General features: G+C 33.2%; 2 protein-coding genes and 1 long non-coding RNA gene across 5 annotated transcripts; 1 reads left to right on the top strand and 2 right to left on the bottom strand.

Moving 5' to 3' along the window:
* Window positions 1–1,175: 1,175 nt before the first annotated feature.
* LOC113693150 (uncharacterized) lies at window positions 1,176–4,609 on the bottom strand. Its single transcript, XM_072053290.1, has 2 exons — window positions 3,994–4,609; window positions 1,176–2,282 (listed from the first exon to the last, which is right to left on the bottom strand). Exons 1-2 carry the CDS (start codon window positions 4,564–4,566, stop codon window positions 1,338–1,340), a joined length of 1,518 nt encoding a protein of 505 aa, XP_071909391.1. The 5' UTR covers window positions 4,567–4,609; the 3' UTR covers window positions 1,176–1,337.
* Window positions 4,610–11,843: 7,234 nt separating this feature from the next.
* Window positions 11,844–15,551, bottom strand: LOC140008553 (uncharacterized). Its single transcript, XR_011815989.1, has 3 exons — window positions 15,426–15,551; window positions 14,909–15,005; window positions 11,844–12,083 (listed from the first exon to the last, which is right to left on the bottom strand). It is a non-coding gene; the product is annotated as an uncharacterized lncRNA (long non-coding RNA).
* LOC113691292 (uncharacterized) lies at window positions 14,967–23,192 on the top strand. 3 transcript variants are annotated; one of them, XM_072053289.1, is made up of 3 exons: window positions 14,967–15,764; window positions 18,253–18,994; window positions 19,162–23,192. In XM_072053289.1, the coding sequence occupies exons 1-3, from the start codon at window positions 15,174–15,176 to the stop codon at window positions 19,341–19,343; spliced, it is 1,515 nt and encodes a 504-aa protein (XP_071909390.1). In that variant the 5' UTR covers window positions 14,967–15,173; the 3' UTR covers window positions 19,344–23,192. The 3 variants fall into 3 exon arrangements, with proteins under 3 accessions (XP_071909390.1, XP_027065187.1, XP_027065186.1); XM_027209386.2 differs by having other exon boundaries at window positions 14,974–15,764; window positions 18,253–18,963; window positions 19,162–19,208; XM_027209385.2 differs by having other exon boundaries at window positions 14,976–15,764; window positions 18,253–19,208.
* The last annotated feature ends 411 nt before the right edge of the window (window positions 23,193–23,603 follow it).

Here is a 23,603-nt window from a genome sequence, read left to right as displayed (position 1 = left end):
TTTTATAAAACAAATTTTTTCGTCCCTCACATTTTATAAAATGATTTTTTCATCCCTCACATTTCACAAAATGAATTTCTCCATCCCTCACATTTCAAAAAATGAACATTTCCATCATTCACTAATTATGTATGTAAGGGAAACCCTGAAAAAAATGTGTGTGAATACATTTTTTTTAAACAAATGTATATGTCTATTTGATTTTGCTTAATAATACGAATATCATAAATATATGTATATGTCTATTTGATTTCACTTAACAATACGAATACCATATATTATATGTGATCATTTGATTTCATCTGGTATTAGCTAGTAAATAATATTGCATTCATTGTCAAGTTGGCCAATAAAGCTATTTTCGATCAAAATACAATAAGAATATGCAAATTAAGGTTCTATTGGTAAATATTAGTCATAATCGTACAAAAAGAGAAGGTAGCCCACAAGTTAGACCCAATTACATACATGTGTTTATGCTATTATTATTAAGCAAAATCAAATAGACATATAAATGTGTTTAAAAAGATATATTCACACACATAATTAGTGAGAAATGAAAATTTCATTTTTTGAAATGTGAGGGATGGAGAAATTTATTTTGTGAAATGTGAGGGATGAAAAAAATCATTTTATAAAATGTGAAGGACGAAAAAATTTATTTTATAAAATGTGGAGAACTATAGATCAGATTATGTAAAATATAATTTGGCAAATTTACCCTTAAAAAATGATCACGTGCCTTGCACATGATGGATTCCGCCCAAAAAATGATCGGAAACCTAGTTAGGGACTAAATTTGTCCGATGTTAATATGTAATGGATATAAAATTACACTTTTAAAAGTGAGGGACGAAAAAAGTTATTTTACAAAATGTGAGGGACATTTTGGACGATTTTCCCTATTTACAAATATTAATTTTGGTTAATACGATTGATATATAATTTTTTGAGTATTGTCCAAGCTCAACCCACTTTGACATTTAGCCTATTTTTGAGCCCATATCCAATCCAGCCCATGCATAATGTTTGCCCAACCACTTAATTATAGGGCTAGATGGGGCCAGATTGGGTCACCCAAGCTCGATTGATCGTCCTCACCAGGGAACCATAAAAACTGTAAAACGGGTGAGAACAAAGTTTGCACGGACATATTCCACATTTGCAAGTTGCAGTCTCAAAACCATTATTGGTTTTCTGATTTTTTAACATATCCCGAAAGTAGAGGAATACCTGAAAAACTTTTTCAACCAAAAATTCCTGCCTTAAGAGGAGTTTATATAGAAAAGAAAACAGGATGGAAGAAATTGTTTGACAGACAATGACTCAAATTTTACTTAGACGAATGAAGTTGATGCTATACTTAGTTGATTTCCATGGTTCCGAACAAGTGAATTCCTCTTTGTCATTGGCCACCTTATTCTTCTTCCATTTTTCCACCATTGGTGCAAGGAATAGGTAGTTTTCCCCAGGAGAACAAGAGTTATCACACCACACCATGCAGCTACAGCAATTTCAATCACATGACCAAGTTGTTCCTTATCCATCTCTGGTGTAACATATGCAATTGATATACCATAAGTTAGTGCAATTGAAGTAGCTGTTAACCACATAACACCCACCAAGAGCCACATGAAGATCTCATGCTTGAAGGGTAGTTCACTGATGAGCATCAGGATTATGCCAAGGGATGAAACAAAGGCAGTCGTGTTGAACCGAAGGAAATACTTGTAGTAATGGAGGTGATGGTAAGCCATAACGGATTCGCCTGCCTTGTGTGGATTTGGTGCAGGATTTCCTGAAGAATCCTGAGTTGAATCATCTTGCCAAACTGCTCCTGGTGGGCTTAATCCGGCCTGGAAAGCCATTGTCGCGATGAGCGATGCCACGACCATTAGTGCTTTGCTTTTCTGTTCTAACCATCTGAAATTGGATTGCGGATTAGCTCCTTGTGTGGCTGTTGATGGATTAGCTTGAGATGGTGCATTTTCTGCAGGGACAATATTAATTGGCATTTGAGAATGTTCCTCTGCAGGCACAGTATCATTTCTTAGTGGTTGAGAATAGTCATCTGGTGAAAAATTGTTAGGCCTCGTGGTATTAGTAACGTTTGTAATGGATTCAGTGATTTCCTCTGCCTTTAAGGCTCCTACTTGTCGAAGAACCTCTTCAATCTGTTGATTCATCTCCGGGGGATTTTGTGGTATAAGGTCCATTGCTGTGCGCCCTTTTGGATTCTTCTCATTTATATTTATGGCTGTAGTTATCAAGTATTGGATGATCTGCAAATGAAGTGTCAGCAACCTATACAAAATTTAATCATCAACACCCAAAAATCAGGAAAAAAAAAAATAAAACAAGGGTATGAGAAGTTCCGCTTTTGGATTTGTTTGATGATCACGGGCTCATTCTTTAATAATGTCTAATAGGTAAACTGCACCATAATTATTTATTACCCGAATTATCTGTTGTTAACACGATATATGAGAGAAGAAATTATCTTCAAAACTCAAATATAGGCTGTGGTCATTAAAGCTAGTTTGGGGGGTTTGGGACAGAAAAGAAAAGATGAGAAAGCTTAAGTTAGAAAAGAAAAGAGAAGAAGAGATAGTAATATCTCTTCATGTTGTCTGGGAGTTTTTGGAGAGAGATAATGAAGCAATTTTCCTTTATTTGGGAGTAAAGAGAAGTAAAAGGAAAATATTCTATTTTACATAAGTGCACTTGAAGTTTGAAATTCACATAACATAAGAAAACGCTATTTTATAATCTTTATAAGGACAAAATTGATATGTTAAAATATTTACTTAATTCACTTTCTTTTCTCACGCTTTCTAGCCAATTTTGGGCTGATGGTTTTGGTAGCTTGAAAAGGGTATGGGATCCCTTCTTTTCTTTTCATTTCTTTCCTATTAAAACTTTCAAATGTCAAAAAGATTAGTCCTTTCTTTTTCTCACCAAATCCGTCCTCCCAAACGGGCTATAAAGAAGGAAATTAAGCAACATGCGACAGAACAGAATAAAGAACCTTATTGAAAGAACTACATAAAGAAATAATCTGGACCTCTACCACTACGTAAATGGCTATGTGGGAGGTGTGAGCCCAAGGAACGCACGGATTGTCCAGGTTGTTTTCTTCGTTGTGCTTGAAAGTCCATTTAGGCAAATTTGGCATGGGAAAGTACTGTTCTCTTGGTTTCTTGGCATCTAACATCAGAACAGGTCTCACAGCCACAGGTTGACTTTTAGTTCAAAAGGGTTAATGTAATTCTTACAACTTTTAATGTAAACTCATACAATCAGGATGTAAAATTAAATTTGTCAATTCAAACATCTAAGTTGGTATAAAATTTATAATTACATTAAATTTATACTAAATATAGTAAAAATTATATGAATGCGTTTGAATTGAACAAAACTCAACTCGTGAGACCTGAATTCTCTTATTTGATAACATAATACTCGACCATGAGGAGTCAATGATTGGCAAGAGCCCATCCCTAACATGCTCCTATTTCCCACCACTGCCTTTTACTGGATCCATAAGTATAGTGACATTCAAATTTCAAACAAAAGTTCAATGACTCTTAGGTGCTTTGTTTTCACCCTTTTCCCTTATAAATTTTATAACCAACCTTAAACAAATTGAAAAATAATACATTCTTTTTTATCCTTCTACATTTAAAAAAAAAATTACTCAACAAATTGAAAAGAGATACTTTATTTAACAAAACAGTAAGTGTTTAACATGATCTAGGGGTTAGACTTGATTAAGCCAAGCTTTAAGTGGAACTTTTTATTTGCCTACACCATGACAAACCAAGAAACAGACTCATCTGGTGCCCACTTCATCTGTCACGTTCTACAAGAAAGCCGTGTCCGACTAATGCTTTCATTTTGGCCTTTCTCACCAATCCCTTTCTTAAAAAGGAAGAAGGTACACATAATCAATTTGACGTTAATATCAATATATTCAAACTGTTCTTGCAATACCTGAATTTGCTTGGAAATAACAGCCAAATGCAATATGCTGAGGCCATCGCCATCCTTCTGATTCAAGAACTCCTCATCATCCACAATTTCCACCAGCTTCTTCAGGGCATCCAACTGATTATACTTCACACACACATGCAAAATAGACTCCCCACGTTTGGTCTTTTCTTTAGCTGCAAACGGCCTTGAATCAACCAGCATTTCCAAAACCTCATCTCTGCCTTTGACGGCTGCAAGATGAAGAGGGTTGCTGCCATTTCGATCAAGAACCAAGCACATGTCAGGATTAGCATTTACCAATGCCTCCACAATCTTCGAATGCCCTCTAGCTGATGCCAAATGAAGGGGTGACAATTTTTGACGCGAATCTAGCTCAGCAGATAGCTCAGGGCTTTGAGCCAATATTACTTTGACAAATTCTTCATGCCCTCTCATTGCTGCTATATGCAGAGGAGTATAATTGTTGGTACAATTTAAAGAAACTCTATCAAGAATTGATTTATCTTCTTGGAGCAATTCATGAAGAATATTGACACTCCCATGAAGGGCTGCATCATAAATCTTTTTCTCCATCTTTAATTGTCTATCGATCTCTCTCCTTATTTAGGTTCTTGATTTCCAGGCTGCAGCGTTTATAAGTACAATAGTAAAACAGGAAATAGTAAACCTCATGGCAAAGTCTACTACCCAAGTCTTAATTTATTCTTGGTTTTTTCTTGTTGACTAAATCAAGGTTTAATTTATTTGTCACTTCTCTGTCTAAATCGATGCAAATGCACAACGAATATTTTAATATCATGGTTTCCCAGTGAATGACGGGATTAAATATGACCTGTGTAACATGCCAAATGCAGCAGAAAATTTAGTGCAAGTACGTACTAGGAAGGAATCATCTGAGGATGGAAGATATCTGGTGCTTGAAAGTCATCATTCTTGTCGTGTTGGTATTTTGAATTGTAGACGATGTTTTTTTACCGAGAAGTTACAACTTGTGAACTTATGGACTTGAGCGTATAAACATAATCCTAATGAGGTTGCTTTTTTTTTTTTTTTTTTTTTTTTCTATATCAAAATTAATGTTTAAGTTTCTTTTTTTTTTTTTTTTTTTTCGGATTCAAGGTCTCTGTAGTCACCATTCCCAATGAGACTATATAATGTAAGCGATAAGAGAACAAGTAAACACGACAAACTTTTTTTATTCATTAAAAGTTTTGTTCTGCAATCAATTTCATTTCATCTAATTTCAAATTCATCCCATCAAAGCAATTGCCAGAGGAACCCTCTTGTTTCCTAGTTAACCTAAAATTTGCTGTCCCTAGCTAGCTACGTAGAGGGGTAACCAATCATTGAATGGAACACAATTTGGTTAGAAAGACACTTTACCACTTAGCCTTACTATTCATCTTGAAACGAACTTGACCTTACCTATGTGCTATATAATTAAGAGGGACACTTGAATTTTCACTGAAATTTTCTTGCTGTGAGATTTCACATTATTGACAAGTACGTGTTAGGTTGATTAAGAATAAGAAATGCAGTTCTAAGTTATGAGTCACTTTATTTAATTAGTTAAGAAAACGCGTTTCTGATTTCCCTGTCAAGAGGACCTCATCACGAGCGGAAAATGCATAGAAACAGCAATGGAAATGGTAATTAAACTGAGGCCTGCATTCATCGTAAGCTTAAGAGGGAAGTATTTTGACCTGTACCAAAGTGGGGTATGAGAAGTTTCACTGAAAGTGCACCGAGTACGTTGAGCTTCTACCTGTGACAAGCACATTGATAAGGATTGATCTTTAGCGATCTAAAAATAGTCCAAAGATTTTTAGTGCAGGTGGAAGACATTGATCTTTAAATTAAGAATGTTCTAATCTTCTGATGAGCACCGGTATGCAAATAAAATTAAACTCAATTTACAGAAAAATTTTATATTTATAAATTTCTAAATATTCAACACGCAATTTTCTACAAGTATATAAGACAAAATTGAGTACATGGTATTAAGGGTAGAATTCACAAGAAAGAATGGACAACTACCGGCACTACAAAAATTTCTCTATTATTTAGATTATCAACAAATTGAAAAAAATGAAACTAAGCTAGAATGTGCAAGAAAAATAGCAAATTAAACCACCCTAGATTATGGTATCTCTAATTACTTATGCAAGTGCAATTGTTGGATCATTAAACATTACTATTTTAGCTAGTTATGACATAATTTTCTTATGCATGTAAAATCTATTCTCGTAGTAAATTTAGCAGTTTTTGACTTTCATTTATTCTCTTGAATGTTCAGAAAATCATTATAGTCCCCAATTTTCATAAAATAACAATGAGAATTTTAAATTTGAATAAACTGATTAAAATCAAACATGTGTTAGATGTTTATTAAGAACTCTAAATCCCAAGCTTTTTTTTTCTTTCATTTGTTCATGCCACTACTTTCTCATGCACTTCTTCTTTTTTTTTTTTCAGCCTTGGAATGAATTGTTTTATTTACTTAAAATTTTTGTGTAAATTTTTTGTAATATATGTTTATATATTTTGCACTATGAATAATTAATTGACAGTGAATTCTATCCTTTTTTAGTTACATTCAAGGGCAGAGCCAGAAAAAATTCTTAGTGGGGGCAAAAACAACATTAAAATTTTTTACCTACTTTTTTTTTAGTTTTTTAAGCAAAAAAAAAAAATAAAAATTCACCAACAAATACAATGATGCATATATTCCATGAAAAACATAAAAAGACAAATTCAAAATTATTAATGCAATAATAATTTTATTTCAAAAATAAACTAAACTATTTACAATTACTCACTGCGAGTTTTTATATTTTGATAACTAATTTGGTTGTGGAAGTAAGAATGGCTCTCGGTTGTGGAGGGAAAATGGGAGACCAGTGGAGGGAAGGGAAATTGGGAAGTGGGGAGAAAGGAAGTGAATGATATGATTGGATGAATTGATCAAGAGAAAGAGTAGCTAACTGCTTGGTCGTGAAAGGAAGTGGCTCTCGGTTGTGGGGAAAAAATGGGGGACCAGAGGAGAGAAGGGAAATTGGGGAGTGAGGCTCAAAAAAAGTGAATGATATGATTGATACTTACTAGTTAAAATGAAAAAGGCTTTTTTAGCTTATTTCAAATGGAATTTGTGCCCTACGTATCTTTTTAGAATTTTAGTTTATGAACTAACTTAAAAAATTACGTAATTCTTTCACATCCTTTCTAAAAAACTTTGGCATACTTAAAATTATATTAAAATTCTATAAGTATTATAGGAATTTACGGGCCCCCAGTGCCCCCACCTTAAATCCGCCCCTGGTTACATTAACAATTAAATATATACATATACATATATATATATATATATATATATATATATATATGTACGTACATACACATGCACATATATACACATACATACATATACATATACACACACACATATCGTGTCTCATCTATATTGAAAAATTTTATAAAAAATTCTATATAATTAATAAACGCCCCTCCCAAAACAAACCATAGTACATAATCAATCCCAAAGATCTTGGTCAAAACAGGCGCATGCCAATTAAATTATTGAAAGAACTACTGAGAACTTTGTTTATTGGAAGGTTAGAGCTTTAAATTCCTTTAATAGCAAGGAAAGACCCGGCCACAAACAAAATATTTTTTTTTTCCAGAAATGCCTAAAGCATTTCACATCGGCACTTACGTTTAGTAATTAATGCAATAACAATGTAGCCTAACAGCAATGCTTTGAAACTTACAAAAAAAAAAAAAACCAGTTTTTGGCACGCATACAATATGTGATAAAAAGCACCTTAAACCATGGAAAATAGTCTTTGCCACAGATTTGCAACGACTTTGGAGCCATCTTGTACACAGCCATCACAAATGCTTCGCAACAATTTTAGATCCGTAATAAATACTTTTTACCACAAAAAAGTCACGGTTTTACATTCATCATAAAAGAACTGCTGTATATGTCATTGACTATTTACCACAGTTTTTAATACGATTCGAAACTGTTACAAATACTTTTTGCGACAAATTGCAACCATGGTTTGGAAAGCATTGAGAAAGGTTTTTGCCATGGCTAATTTCACAGTTTTGGTTCTATGGAGAAAGGTTATGATTATTCATCCTGATTTCCAATGTTGTTAAAAGGTACATCAAAATATAAATGTTTAAGATCTGTTCCCACAATTACACCAGTAAAATAGCTAAAATTTTTTGTTGAAAATCTAACAAATAAGTGCATACAGGTTACTAAAAGCAGAGCATGTATTGCACAAAATTATGCCAATCCAAAGTGAATGCCATTTGAAGGCTATTGCAATGGTCTAAATCTTTAGAAGAACATCTCTAGTACACTAGCATTTTGAGACCACTCAATAAAGATTTCATGACTACAAATAACTTCCAAAAACATCTGACAACGAATGAAGTGTGTGAAGTTTTTCGCAGTCCTTATCATTATTATCCAAACCCTACAAAACAATGTTAAACTATAATTAGTATCACATAATCATTAGAGAAGTGAAAAGAGCACAAAGTCACGGTTAAAGCATATTTAGACCCATGAAAAAAAAAATACTAAGAACTGCTTCATAGCCACCGTCACAGCACATAATTAAACATTGTTGAAATAATCTACTAACAAAGGCTGCTCAAACCAGATTGCATGCGCAAGTAAAGTTGGTTCAATCAATTAACAATTCGGTTGAAGAAAGATATGCAGTACATATCAAAGGTTAAGTGAAGGCCTTTGAACATATTTCAATCACCACAATTCAAGGAACATTCAAGGCTGCTTTTGAACTGGGCTACGTTCTTGGATCTAAATGAATTGAACTTTCAAATTAAAAAAATGTTGCTTTTGAAAAGCACCATGTTCTGCAGAATTTACTCTAACTACCTTAATTGAAAGCATTTGCTTTTCTGAACTTCCTATATCAATGGATAGGATAACTTGGATCTAAAACAGCCAAACTTCCAACAAAATGCAAGAGTAGGTTTAGGAGATTAGAATAAATGCAAAAATAAATGAAAACTTACCAGAGTTTTGTACTTAATTTCAAGTAGGGTGATAAAGATAGTGTCTAGTTTTAGAGATACAGATGGATCTCCTTTAGGTTTCTCAAAGTTTGCTACCCTGTCTTGAGAAACATGCATCTTTCCTCACAAATTGCATACAAACAAACAGGAAAAACTTAAAGGGGGAAAGCTAGAACTTCTAGTATGATGAAGTAAATAGACAATAGTATGAATCAAGTAATTAATCAGGATGTTGATTTAGAAAGGGACATATTACAAAGTAGATTGGAAAAAAGTTTTGCTAGTAATATTTTTCGACATAATCAACCACATACCAGATAAAGTACAATGACAAGTGAGAGGTAGAGACTGCTAATGCAGCAATACTGGAAAATATTATGCCATTCATGTACAAGTAAGCCAATCAGATGAAAAAGCCTAACCAAGACATTTGAGATAAGGAGTATAGATGTGCCAAAGATTTTTGATTTAAGAAACATTCATTACGTGAATTCAAAGTATAACTTTCTTATGTTCCGCTTGAACCTCCAAAGAAACAAAACCATCAGTAGAAATTAAAAAGAATGATGGACCTGATGCAATGGTAGTTTGATTTCTCACTTATTAGATAATTATTCTAATTATAAATTGTAAAATCATCCAAATTATTCTACCCATTTCTAAGACTCACAAAAGACGTCCTAGTACCCAATTTCAGGCCCACATTGTACTTCAGTAAATATTCATATCCAAGAAAGCAAACAACTGATGATCAGTGCCACAAGTAGTAACTACATTTTGTTAATCTATTACTCCAGGATTATTTAATCTATTACTCCAATATTAATTGATAAATAACAAAAGCAAAGAAAGAAACCATTTGGAAGGTAATAAATTACCTCCTTCAAGCAATGAATCACAACTTCAGTAGTTCACTCTTGAACACCACGAATCATGAACTGAGATTCTTTAAATTTCAATCCAGATCAGTGAGACTTGGACCAAGGAATCCGAAGACCCTTCCACAACCACTATCAGAGTTTTAGCAAGGATCCTTTTTTTTAGGGCAAATTCCACTTTACCCCCCTGTGGTTTAGCGTTTTTTTACATAACTTCCCTATGGTTTCAAAGCAATACATAATCCCCTTATGGTTTGGATTAAAGTGTCAAAGTGACAGGAATGATCATTCATAACGGCGTCATCTAAAATGTCAAAATTACCCTTATGTAAAGTTGAAATTTATGTATTAACCAAGGGGGGTTATGTGTATATTTTGAAAATCATAAGGGGGTTATATGGTAAAATATTAAATCATAAGGGGGTTATATGGTAAAATATAAAAATCATACGGGGTTAATGTGTCATGTATTTATAAAGGTAATTTTGACATTTTTAGAAGTTCCGTTACTTTGACACTTTAATCCAAACCATGAGGGGGTTATGTATAGCTTTTGAAATCATAGAGGAGTTATGTAAAAAAGGGTAAACCACAGGGGGGTAAAATGTAATTTACCCTTTTTTTTAAGCGGCAATGGGCAGACCAAAGGAAGAGAAATAACAGAACGAAAGGACGGCTAAAGAATAAAATTGAAGCTAGATATCAAAATCCATAGTCTAATAATCACCATCAGTTTACCATCAGTTTCAATACAAAAAAAACATTGAAGTTTACTAGTATCTATCAAACCGATAATTACTAGGATACCTAAGGAATGGATCAAGAAATCGGGAAAGATCGAGAAATTAGAATGAGTATGGGAAGAGTAAAGTTGAAGGGTGACGTTAAATCTCACGGTTTTGGCTTGATAAGAAGGCGTTTAGTGTGGCTTTTAATTAATTTTTGTCTAAAAGGCAGAAAAATAATGCACAAAAAGGAAACTTTGGCAAGAGGTGAAAAAAATATTTGGAAGAGGCTACGTCCACACCCTACATATTAAATCTATACCTATACATTTATTAGACACTTATATCCTTAGTTTTTATACATTAAATAAACACTTTTTTTTTATAATATTTGATTATCTTTCTACATAATGAAGAGAGGGAATAGTAACATCTTTTCTATCGGAAAAAAATTCACGCCAAAATCTTTATTTAAAGTCTCATATAGAAATTCATTTTTTTGTTTCTCTCATTCCAAAATTTACATTTCTCTGAAGTTGTTTTAAATTTTTTCTCTTTCTTCTTATGATCTGCTACCCTTTTTTTAAACTTTCTTTACAACTTACATGTGTGTTGTCTTAAATTTAAGTTTCATTTAGTAAATCCTTCTCTTCTTCAACATAAAGAAAAAAAATAAATGATATCTTATTAAGGTAAATGTACATATAGATAAAAAACTATTAAAATGATAATACACCCCTGTTCTTGTAACTCTTGCTCTTAGCTAATGTATACATCATATTGAGCTAATGTATATTAGCAATAGGGAAAATCGTCCAAAACGTCTCTTATATTTTGTAAAATGACTTTTTTCGTCCCTCACTTTTAAAAGTGTAATTTTATGTCCCTTACATATTCACATCGATCAAATTTAGTCTCTAACTAGATTTTCGATCATTTTTTGGCCGGAATCCATCACGTGCAAGGCACGTGATCATTTTTTAAGGGTAAATTTGTCAAATTATATTTTACATAATCTGATCTATAGTCCTCCGCATTTTATAAAACAAATTTTTTCGTTCCTCACATTTTATAAAATGATTTTTCATCTCTCACATTTCACAAAATGAATTTCTTCAACTCTCACATTTCAAAAAATAAATATTTCCATCCCTCACTAATTATGTATGTGAGGGAAACCCTAAAAAAATATGTGTGTGAATACATTTTGTTTAAACACATGTATATGTCTATTTGATTTTGCTTAATAATACGAATAGCATAAATATATGTATGTGTCTATTTGATTTCACTTAACAGCCCTCAGGGGCTTGGTCTGGTGGTTGAGGTTGCTGAAAATGGAGCCTCAGGTCCCTGGTTCGAACCTTGCTGCCAGCAAGTTGCTGAGGGTGGTGAATAGTCTGCGGGGTCCACTCCCTGCGGGACACACCTAAAAAAAAAAAAAAAAAAAGATTTCACTTAACAATACAAATACCATATATTATACGTGATCATTTGATTTTATCTGGTATTAGTTAGTAAATAATCTTGCATTCATTGTCAAGTTGGCCAATAAAGCTATTTTCGATCAAAATACAATAAGAATATGCAAATTAAGATTCTATTGGTAAATATTAGTCATAATCATACAAAAAGAGAAGATAGCCCATAAGTTGGGCTCAATTACATGCATGTGTTTATGCTATTATTATTAAGCAAAATCAAATAGACATATACATGTGTTTAAAAAAATGTATTCACACACATAATTAGTGAGAAATGAAAAATTCATTTTTTGAAATGTGAGGGATGGAGAAATTCATTTTGTGAAATGTGAGGGATGAAAAAAATCATTTTATAAAATGTGAGGGACGAAAAAATTTATTTTGTAAAATATGGAGGACTATAGATCAGATTATGTAAAATATAATTTGACAAAGTTACCCTTAAAAAATGATCACGTGCCTTGCACATGATGGATTCCGGCCAAAAAATGATCGGAAACCTAGTTAGGGACTAAATTTGTCTGATTTGAATATGTAAGGGATATAAAATTACACTTTTAAAAGTGAGGGATGAAAAAAGTTATTTTACAAAATGTGAGGGACATTTTGGACGATTTTCCCTTAGCAATATATACACCATACCCAGCTATTTAAGATATTGATTTGTATGTACATGTGTGCAAAAGTATATTATTTAGAGTAATCACCACTGAAAATTTTTATGATTAATCTATTTATTTTTTTATTTGTTCAACCAATTCATCATAGACCTTCATACATAGCTCAATTAACAATTAGTTTACTTCCACCCATATTTCAATTAATTATATATATATTTGGTTCATTCAAGTGCAAAAAATTCACCATATTTATTAAGATATTTATTGATTATTAGCTAGAACTAATTCAAAACTAGATTCAAATTAATTAGGAAATACATGTACTTATTGCAAACTTATTGCAAACCATATGAAAACTATCACAAAAGTAATTCCATTTAACCACATATTGGGTAAACCGTGATAAATGTAAATTATTTACACAGCGATTAATCAACCATGACAAATAGTAGTATAATTACCATGTGATTTGTTGCTGTGGCAAAAAAAAGTGTGGTAAAAAGTTTTTTGACATCATAGTTGCTAAAACCATGTCAAAAGTCACTTTTGCACACGAATTGGGAACTATGATAAAAGAAAGTGTGGTAAATGCTCACTTTTTTTTTTTTTTGTAGTTACAAAAAATGTTGGTAAATGCTAGAATTTTGGTACGTAGTAGTAGTTATAAAAATGTTGCATTAAAATTGACTTTCTCTTCTTACTACACTAGATGCTTTATTTATTGTATGTGTATTTTAATTCACTAAAACTAATTTGTCAAAGCAGAGCGCATTTTAGACCAAAGAAAATTGCTCTGCCGATTTGAAGTTCTTTTAGGGATTGTTATAAGGATTTTTGAATAAATAGTTTTTTAGATATCACAAGTACGTTAAGTATTTTATTGTTAAAAAATAAGTTTTATTGATGAGTTTTATCCACAAAATTGTACTTATGCTCAAAATAAATTTTATTAATTTTTTTCATGTCTTGATATATTTAGAGATTTTGGATTGTATCTGCAATATGTTTAGTTCAATTCACATTTAATTTTATCTTAAAACCTCAATTATAACTAATTGAAATCTGGGGGACTACATTGATCAAAATTCCAACTATTAGGGGGCCAGAAATGCCAAGTCAACACTGTTAAAGAATGGTAATTTGATATTGACCTTCAAATACTATTTATTTTTTCATCAATTGTCCTGTTTTTCTTTAAATTAAAAAATTTGAGTACTAGATTTGTTTTGCTCGAAATATTTGGTACCGGTTTAGTACATAAGCAAAACATTAAGGATCAAAATTGCTTCCCTCAAAATAAACATGGTCAAAGCAGGGCAATTGATAGAAATTCAACAATGTCTAATGCTCAATATTAAATTGCCATTAGTCAATTATTTTGCTTTTATCTCCATTTTTGGTTGTTTGATCGATTATAGTTCCCTTATAATTTCAAACAATGAAGTCAGAATTTTAAGATAAAATAAGTTGCTAATCAAACCGTATATGTGTTAGATGTATACTATGAACATAGAAAAATAAGAACATGAAAAAGGTTAATAAAATACATTTTTGTTTTCTAGTAGGGGAAAGGTGACATTTAAGAAGTGGAGAAAGGGAAGAGGAATTTAAACCCAAGATTTCTTAGTTCTAGAATCTCAACTTAATTAAATATTCTTTTTCTTCTTTCTTTTTATCTATATTTATTCATATCACTAATTTCCAATATATATATGTGTGTGTACATATATACACACACACGTGTGCACATATACATATATGTGTGTGTATGTTTCTTCTCTTTTGTATACATGTCTCCTATATGCTTAACATCATTGTCTCAAATTTGGTGTGATATACGCATAAAATATTTTGCACTAGAAATAATTAATGGGTTATAGTTTCTGTCACTTTATCAGTTATGCTCATAACAAAAAAAAAAGCTCAGTTAAAAATCCCTCGAAAACATTATGAAGAAAGAAGAAATGGAAATTAACTGGCAAGTACGTGTTATGTTGATTAAGAATGAATAAATGCAATTCTAAGTTCTGACTTACATTGTTTAATTAGTCAGGAGAACACGTTTTTGATGTCCCACAGAATGTCCTTCGTCCAGATAATTAAATTATATGCATAGATCCATACTCAAAAATAGACAATCTAAGCCCCACCTTCGTCCAATGTCAACCCTACGCACAAGTCATAACACCCTCACACGCTTGAGTGGGTCTATCATGGCCGGCACTTCGATTGAAAGTTGAAACTACTCTGGAACAATAAAAGTAAACCTTGATTAGTCTTCGTCAAGGGAAAATAAAATAACGGAGTGAGAAGGACTTGATGAGAATTGATTTGACAGCTTTTGCGTAGAACTATATAACATTTGGGCTTGCATAATCACAATTTACAAGAGAAATAAATTATTTATGAACAGGTATGGAGAGGTTGGAGATGGAGAAAAGGCTTTATGGTGCTGCCTTTGAGGGAAATGAAAACACTCTGCATGAGTTGCTTCAAGAAGACAAACTAGTTCTTGATAGAGTTTCTCTTGCTTGTTTCAATTACAACAACCCTTTACATATAGCAATAAATCGAGGGCATGAAAAATTTGTTGAAGCGATTTTGGATCATAATCCTGAGCTATTGGGGAACCTTGAAGATTCACGTCAAAAATGGTCGTCCCTTCACCTGGCATCAGCTAGAGGTCAATTGAGAATTGTTGAAGCATTGGTAAGTGTTGATCCTGAAAGGTGTTTCGATTCTGATCAAGATGGCAGGAACCCTCTTCATATTGCTGCCATCAAAGGCAAAATTGAAGTGTTCGAAGTGTTGGTTGATGCAAGGCCTTTTGCTGCTCGAGAAAAGACAAAACGTGGGGAGACCATCTTGCATTTGTGTGTGAAGTATCATCAGTTAGAGGCATTGAAGAAGTTGGTGGAGGCTGTGGATGATGATGAATTCTTGAACCAGACGGATGGTGATGGCCTTACAATATTGCATTTGGCTGTTATTGGCAAGCAAATTGAGGTACGACACTATCATCATATTATTTTAGGTGCCCGCAAATCATATTGTTTTCGTTGTGTTTTGTCTTTGCATAAACAAACAAAGTTTTTGTGTTTTCTAAATATAGAGGCACAAACATGTCCAATTATGACTTTTGCTCCATTTGAATGGTGTGTTTTCAAGTGTTTGTCTAAAATTTTAAGATTTTTTTTTCTGTGTCTTTAAGAGTTTTTACAGATTATTGTAGAACTCTGTTACCTTCACGCGCCATCCTGATCACGACACCTACGAGCAGTCACCACCCCCTCCTTTTGCTTCTTCTTTGCACTGCCTTCTGTAGCCGCCCCCACCACCTCTCCTCTCCCCTGCCTTTGGTTGCCACCACCACTTCTCCTTCCCTCCTCCTTCCTCCTCTCTCTCCCTTTCCCGCTATTCCTCCCCACCACTTTCCCGTCACCCCCCCACCGCCCCCTTACCCAACACCTCTCTCCCTTTTTCCCAGTACCCCTTTCCTCTCTTTCAATAGCAGAGCTTGTGGTGAGGGGATGCAATGGTCAACTTTGGCATAAATCATACTCTTAGATCTATATAAGAAATATCCTATGTACTTTGATTTAAAAAGTCAAACCCTTTTCTCCCATACAAGCATCATTAATATTTAACTTGGAATAGGTCCAAAATTTTTGTTAGAGGTAATCAATAAAGTATCTTATTTTTTATGGGTGAATGTACAATAAGGGGGGTAATATATACAACTTTAAAGGATAATCTATATAGAGAAAAGAATTTTTTAAAAAAAATTTAAGGGAGACAATGCAACTAAAAGAGAAAATTTTATGAAATTCAGGGGTGCAAATGCGGTGCAAACTTAAAAATCTTGAAAATTTTCAAGGCCATTATATAATTTTATTAAATTTGAGGATGGGTAATTGCCCACACTCAATCCTATGTAGCTCCTCCACTGCTCTCTTTCCTCTGTCCCTCGTAGCTCGAATTCCCCTCTCCTCATTCTCCCTTCCTTGCTATCTCTCTCCCTCTCTTTTCCCCATTCTCACCAATTCCCTTCTCCACTACTCTCTCCCCCTTCCTTGCTGCCCGCCACATCCTCTTTCCCCGGTCCCACCGCCACCCCTGATATAGTCGCGTGTTTTAATTCGACTCAATCTATTTGCTCAACCAAGTTTGAAAGATGGAAAAAGGGAGTAAGGGCTAGGGTAGGTTTGCCATCAAGTCGAGTCAAGTTCAAGTAGTGCGCTACTCAATCTCTATTCGAAAAAAAATCTTGCGCTCAAACTTGTCTAATTCTTCAAAATTGAACTCGTGCTCGAGTTTGAATTTGACCAAGTTGAGTTTAATCGAGTTTAATTGAGTTTTCAAACTTGATTTTTTAAAGTAAATTTTATAATTTTATAATAAATAATTAAAAATTATATTATAAATACATTACTCAATAAAGCTCGATGGATACTCGAGATTTGATTTTTTCTACTCGAAATCGACTCGATTAAGTAAGTCGAACTCAACTTGCAATTGATCAATACTGAATTTGAGTCGAGTCTTCGACGAGCTACCCATGAGCCCTAGTGAAGTACGTTGATTAAGTTACATCTCTATGTAAGGGAAGAGAGGAGAGGGAGAAAAAAGGGGTGGCAGGGGAATGGGGGTAGGAAGGAGAGATGAGGGGAGAGAAAAGGAGGAGGAAGAAATGGAGAGAAGAGAGGGTGAGGTGGGAGGGGGTGATAGTGAGAGATAGAAATGGGGTTGGTGATGGCAATGAGAGGTATAGGTGGGGATAAGTATGGTGGTGCATGGTGTGCACACATGAAATTTTAGTAATTTTCTTAACATTGTCAATGATTGGCCTAAAATGCAACAAATCAACAACTTTCAGGTACAATGTGTCTGAAATTGAAATTGGTAGTGTCACAAATTAGAGGTTATAAACTGGAGTGAGTTCGTTTTATTTTGAGGTTCATAATGTTGCCGTCCACCCGTATTTTTTTTTTAAAATAAACAATTTTGCCAACAATTTCTCAAGTCATTACCCAATAGTGTCGGAAGAATGTCATTCAAAATTGGCTTCATAAAAGTTCTCTTAAGGTTGCACATTGTTTAGGTTGTATGCAAGAAAGGTGGGGGATAGTATAGAGTAGATTGATGAAATTCCTACCTCCTGTGTTTGCAGGGGCTTGGCCTAAATGAAGTACTGAGAATTGGAGTTTTTCTGACAAAAAGTAAAAACAATTGGCATCATAACACTAGTCTAATCCTTATTCTTCGTAAGCCGTTTTTACTTGAATATTGTAATGCAATTTTTACTAGAATTTTAGCAGATTAAACCGATCATAGACTTCAGTGATTAGCTTCTATCCAAGGACCTTAATTTCCATCCTTAAATGCAGGAATTTCAGGATATTTTGCTATTCACTCTATCGATAACAAAGGAGAATACTAATTAATTAAACCTAATTGTAGCATTTGTCTAATGCTGATATTGTGCTTGCGGCAGATCATCAATTACTTGCTTACTACCAGAATAGAACTCAATGCTAGGAATGCAAAAGGGCAGACAGCATTGAACATGGTTCCACAGAATCCCAAGGATAGGCAAAAGGAGATCGAAAAGTCTCTTCGACAAGCAGATGCCTTAACAGCTGATGAAATCACAAATCAGCAATCAAATTTTGATCAAGTAAAGTGGCTGGAACAGAAAATTAAAGCACTAATGGTAGTGGCATCCCTTATTGCAAATATGGCTTTCCAAGCTGGGATAAACCCCCCTGGAGGAGTTTGGCAAGATGATCAAACAGAACATTCTCAAGAAAATCCTTCACTAAATAATGCACATGATGCAGGACAATCCATCATGGCTTATCACAAGATTCAGTTTTATCGATTTTTCATTAGTTTTAACACCATTGCATTTGTTTCATCTCTGGGCACAATCTCGCTGCTTATCAGTGGGCTTCCCTTCAGGCGCAGGGTCTTCATGCGGATCTTGAATGGCGTCATGTGGTTAACTGCAACTTCAATTCTATTGAGTTATGGAATATCAGTAGCCTTTGTCACACCAGAGTCTACAAAACAAAGACCTGGTAATGTTGCAGTTGTTGCATGGAGTTTTGTGATAACAATCTATCTTCTGGGAATAGCAGCAGCCTACTCCACAAATACGTGGTGGAAGCTCTGTGGAAGAATAAAATGGAGATCAAGAAACAGTGTGAGTGCAGTGATTGAAAATAATAGAAATGGTAATCTAGTAGAGCTTCAAATTTACTCTTCATAACTAATTCCTCCCTTTCTGTCAAAAAAAAAAAAATTATGAGAGATTCTATAGTCCCGTCAGGGTACCATAGATTTAGCTGTATATCCAACACTAAATTAATATTAGCCTGAAGACATTGTTGTACTCTTACAGGGTTAAAGAATTTGCCAATAAAACTGCTCTATCAGGTAACTGACTTACATCTCTACTGTTTCAATGTATTCGACAGTGTAAATTTGTCCATTCATCAACATCATCTTGAGCTTCTTTTTTTTTTTCGGTTCTTCCTTTCTTTGTCAACCCCGCAAAGCATAAATTTTAGTTGTTGCACTTAGTGCGGTACACTATACTTTGGGACATCAATTGATTGAAGTTTTCGGGCAACCATTTTCAGGCATGCATTAAATTGTGTTCTTGCCAAAATCAGGTACAATTACCCACCAAAACCTGTTCTAGGAGTCCAAATATGCAATTCCTCACCTTTCTACTTCATTATACATCATTTTAAGTTTTCAATGTAATTTGGATTTTTCTAAGGGGTCTTCTTGGGGCATTTACATCATCCAGAAGCAAAATTCCTATTGATTGCCTTCTACTGACAAACTAAATCGTCTAAAAGTATTTGTTTATTTATTTATTAGTTTTATTGGAGTCAGATTTTTAGTAGTTGTGTGTTTTCGGAATTTTTATTTTATTTGGTAATTTTTTATGTAGTTGGTTTCTTTCCTAACAAGTCTAATAGATTATAAATAGGACATTATTTAGGATGTTTTTTTCAGAGAGAGTCTAGAACAGTTTGTCAGATTTTCTATTGTGGTGTGACTTTCTTCATTGTTTGAAATTTTAATAATATTGTGAGTTGATTATTTTCTTCTCTCTTACATATATTTTGAGTGTTCGTTTTATTTCTTCAATTCTGTAACTCTACACACATTGATTATTATTAGAACTCTAAAATTTGGGTTTTTGGTATCAGAGCTAGACTATGAGGTTAGTCCTAAGCATTTCCATTGTCAAAGAATTAGGCACAAAGTTGCCAAAAAATATTTAGTTAATTGAGTTAGACCACAAAGTTGGTCTTGAACTGTGTAGTTGGTGACGAATTTGACAATAAGATTGGTCTAAAAATTATTAGATTGTTGTAGGTGTGAAAACAGAGATAGGAGAGGAATCTTGTCATATTTGTTGATTGCTGCAGGTTGTCAGATTAAATAATTTGATTGATCAATCAACCAAGGAGGTCAGGAAAATTTGATAGAAGGGAAAGAAAATTTTATTTAGGTATATGAATTGTTAAATATGGCAGAATATTATAGAGATTTGATTGATGGTGAAAAATTCAAACAATGTAATTTGGATGATATTCTTTATTAGATTGATGTAAGTGAGTTGCCAAAATATGTTTTCAAGAAGAAGGTACAATTATTCTTTCAAGTGATGCATAAAACAATGGCAGAAAGTATTTACAAAACTTTTGTGCGTCGTACCAAAATACCTTGGAGATTTTAGAAGGATATTTACTATGTTTTGTAGACGATTGAGAAAAATTATACTTTCAACTTGAAGTTTGGTTGTTGGTATTGGTTTGTGGATTTTAAGAATGATAGATTTGTTGATGATATGAGTGATATTAAAAATTTTGAATCAGTTGATAGTTTTGATTTACATACCTTATTTGAAAAAATTGGGAGTGATGAATTTAAAAAAAAAAAAAACAATGTGGTAACTTGATAAAGGAAGAAGAAAAGTTTGATTTGGTATGTAACAATTGTTGAAAATTTTATTGATTTGGACTCTCTTCAAGATGATGGAAAGATATTTGATTTGATAGATACAGATTTCATCAGAGTTCAAAAATATTTTGCTCCAAAAGAGTTGATTGACAGTATAAAAATTTAAAATGATTGTGATAGTGGTTATTTTGAATTATTTGGTGTTGATAATTCTGGCAAGAGAATAATCTATGATTTTGTATTCTTGGGTACTTACATTGATGATAAATATGGTGAATCTAGTGATGAATGGGTTTGTATGAGTGAATACTTTGATCAAAAAGAAATTATTTAGAAATTTTTTGTGAAATACAAAGTGCGTCCACTACCACATGTAAAAATAAAGTTAATAACTGGTAATAAGATAGAGTTGCATGTCAGCCATACTACGACAGAGATTTGCATAGAAATTGTTGTTTGAGATGGTGTTGGATCTATATCAATGAAAAGTTTGGTTCAAGAGAGGCAATGTTGGCAAACTAAACCAAACCTAGAAGCATAGTTATTAAACCCGGCCCGGAGGGGAACCCGGCGAAAGAGGTTGGTGAACAGGTTACTGGTTCAACCAGTGGGTGAGTGGTTCAACCGCTGGGTCACGAAATATATTTAAATATTATGTTTCATAATTTTTGATACGGTTAAAACTATAATAAATTATGTCATAGTAAATGCTCAATTAGTCTAATTTATTATAGAATCATTAATTCTTATAAGAATTAACAAAACCTAAATGCAATTAGTAATCCATCAAATTTCAAGAATAAAATTTTATCTAAGTATAATTATCTAGTTTATTTATGAATTTTAAATGCAAAGAATTATTAGGAACAATATTTGCCTTTAGAATGAATTATGTGATATGTTATTTTTTAAATTCATTTCATAATTTATAGAGTCTCGGGAGTAATAAAATTTATTAAAAGATTCCAAATAAATTATGTTTTGGAAAATTAAAATAAGAATAAGTCTAATATATAATATAAAAAAAGACCAAATGATAAACAAGTGAGTTGTTGGTGTAGCGGTTGTTGCATTTTCTTCAATACAAGAGGTCGTTGGTTCGAAGCTTCACTCCAGCATCTTTCAAACATTTTTAACACATGCAAACCCGGTTTCCTATAAAACCGGACGGTTCTCCGGGTTTGACCGGTTGAACCACCGGTCCGTTGAAAAGTCAACGATTTATTTGTCAAAACGATCCAATTAGCGAACCGGCCCGGCTCAGTGGCCGGTTCACCGGGTTGACCGGTCGAACCTTCGGGCCGGGCCGAGTTTAATAACTATGCCTAGAAGTATTTATTTATTAGTTTTATTGGAAATAGGTTTTTATTAGTTGTGTGATTTAGGAATTTGTATTTTATTTGATAATTTCTTAAGTAGTTGGTTTCTTTCCTAACAAGTTTGGTAGATTATAAATAGGACATTATTTAAGATTTTTTTATAAAGAATCTAGAAGAGTTTGTCAAGTTTTCTATTGTGGTGTAACTTCCTTCATTATTTGATATTTCAATAATGTTGTGAGTTGATTATTTTCTTATCTCCCACCTATATTTTGAGTGTTTGTTATATCCCTTCGATTTTGTAATCCTGCATGCATTGATTATTATTAGAACCCTAATATGTGGGTTCTGCACCTTCTCTTGCTTTTATTCACTTCTTTGATGTAGTTTCACTTTTTAAAAAATTGTTTTAAATGCTGTTGATTTACCAACCGGGAGTTAGATGATCTTGGACTAAAGTCTCAAGACTCCTCAGTTAATAATATTACTTATTGGGCCGTCAATTGTTGATTTTACGGACAAATTATTTGAAGCAAGTGATGCAAGTCTCATTAGAGATATAAGGGCAAAATGCCCCGATGGCTCTCAAACTATTACAAAATTTAACTTTTGACCCTCCAACTATTAACTGATAAGTTTCAACTCTTCAACTAATTAAAACATATAATTCCAGGCCTTTTGTTAACTTGAGTCATTATGTTTGACAGAAACAGCACGACATGCATAGTAATGGCATTCAAACTATAATAAAGTTCAACTTTTGACCCTCCAACTATTAATTGATAAAATTTACCCCGCCAACTAATTAAAATATTATATAATCCTAACTCTTTCTTCAACTTGAGTCATTATGTTGAACAGAAACATGACCACATATGCAGGGGCATAATCGAGGGGCATTTTTGTCTTCACATGACATGTGTTAGGGTAAAATTGTTTTACCTCCATTTGATTCATAAACTAATTTATCAAATCTCCAATTGTTGAACTTGACCAAAATCAATTGAAAGTCCAAAACCCTAAACAGAGAAATTCAAGCTAGGATAGGCAACCTGAAAAAATGGAGTTGTCTCCATTTGAAATTTAACTCAATTTTCTGATGTTGTACCAGGTTCATTAGAATCATGTGCTTCTCTTAATGACATAAATCTATCATACAATTCATTTTTGGGAATATTCCAATAAGTCTTGGTTCTCTTTCAAACTTGAACTTTCTAAATGTCTCAAATAATCAATTCTTTGGTGAGGTTCCTTCGAACTTTATATCACTACATCTAAACCTTCTTGATTTGTGAAATAATAGGTGGTTGGGTACATCTCGAATTCTTTATCAATGGATGTTTCTATTCGACATAACGACTCAAGTTGACAGAATGGTTAGCATTATACATTTGTAATTAGTTGGAGAGCTAAAACTTATCAGTTAATAATTAGAGGGCCAAAAGTTAAACTTTATAATAGTTCGAGAGCCACTGCGGTATTTTGCCTATCTCATGAATTCTATAGCTTTGTTAGACATAATGACTCAAGTTGATGGAAGAAC

This window comes from Coffea arabica, chromosome 6c (assembly GCF_036785885.1).
Source record: "Coffea arabica cultivar ET-39 chromosome 6c, Coffea Arabica ET-39 HiFi, whole genome shotgun sequence".
NCBI classification, from domain to species: Eukaryota; Viridiplantae; Streptophyta; class Magnoliopsida; order Gentianales; family Rubiaceae; genus Coffea; species Coffea arabica.
Note: the sequence above shows the minus strand (reverse complement) of the source record. Positions and strands in the feature narration are given on the sequence as shown.

What these genes read in the sequence shown, in the direction of transcription:
- LOC113693150 (XM_072053290.1), bottom strand. Translation starts at nt 4,566, where the DNA reads ATGGAGAAAAAGATTTATGATGCAGCCCTTCATGGGAGTGTCAATATT. An exon ending in TTATTTCCAAGCAAATTCAG is followed by an intron (nt 2,283 to 3,993) that starts GTATTGCAAGAA and finishes CTTCATTTGCAG; the next exon opens with ATCATCCAATACTTGATAAC.
- LOC113691292 (XM_072053289.1), top strand. Translation starts at nt 15,174, where the DNA reads ATGGAGAGGTTGGAGATGGAGAAAAGGCTTTATGGTGCTGCCTTTGAG. An exon ending in TTATTGGCAAGCAAATTGAG is followed by an intron (nt 15,765 to 18,252) that starts GTACGACACTAT and finishes TGCTTGCGGCAG; the next exon opens with ATCATCAATTACTTGCTTAC. An exon ending in GATTGAAAATAATAGAAATG is followed by an intron (nt 18,995 to 19,161) that starts GTAATCTAGTAG and finishes GTACTCTTACAG; the next exon opens with GGTTAAAGAATTTGCCAATA.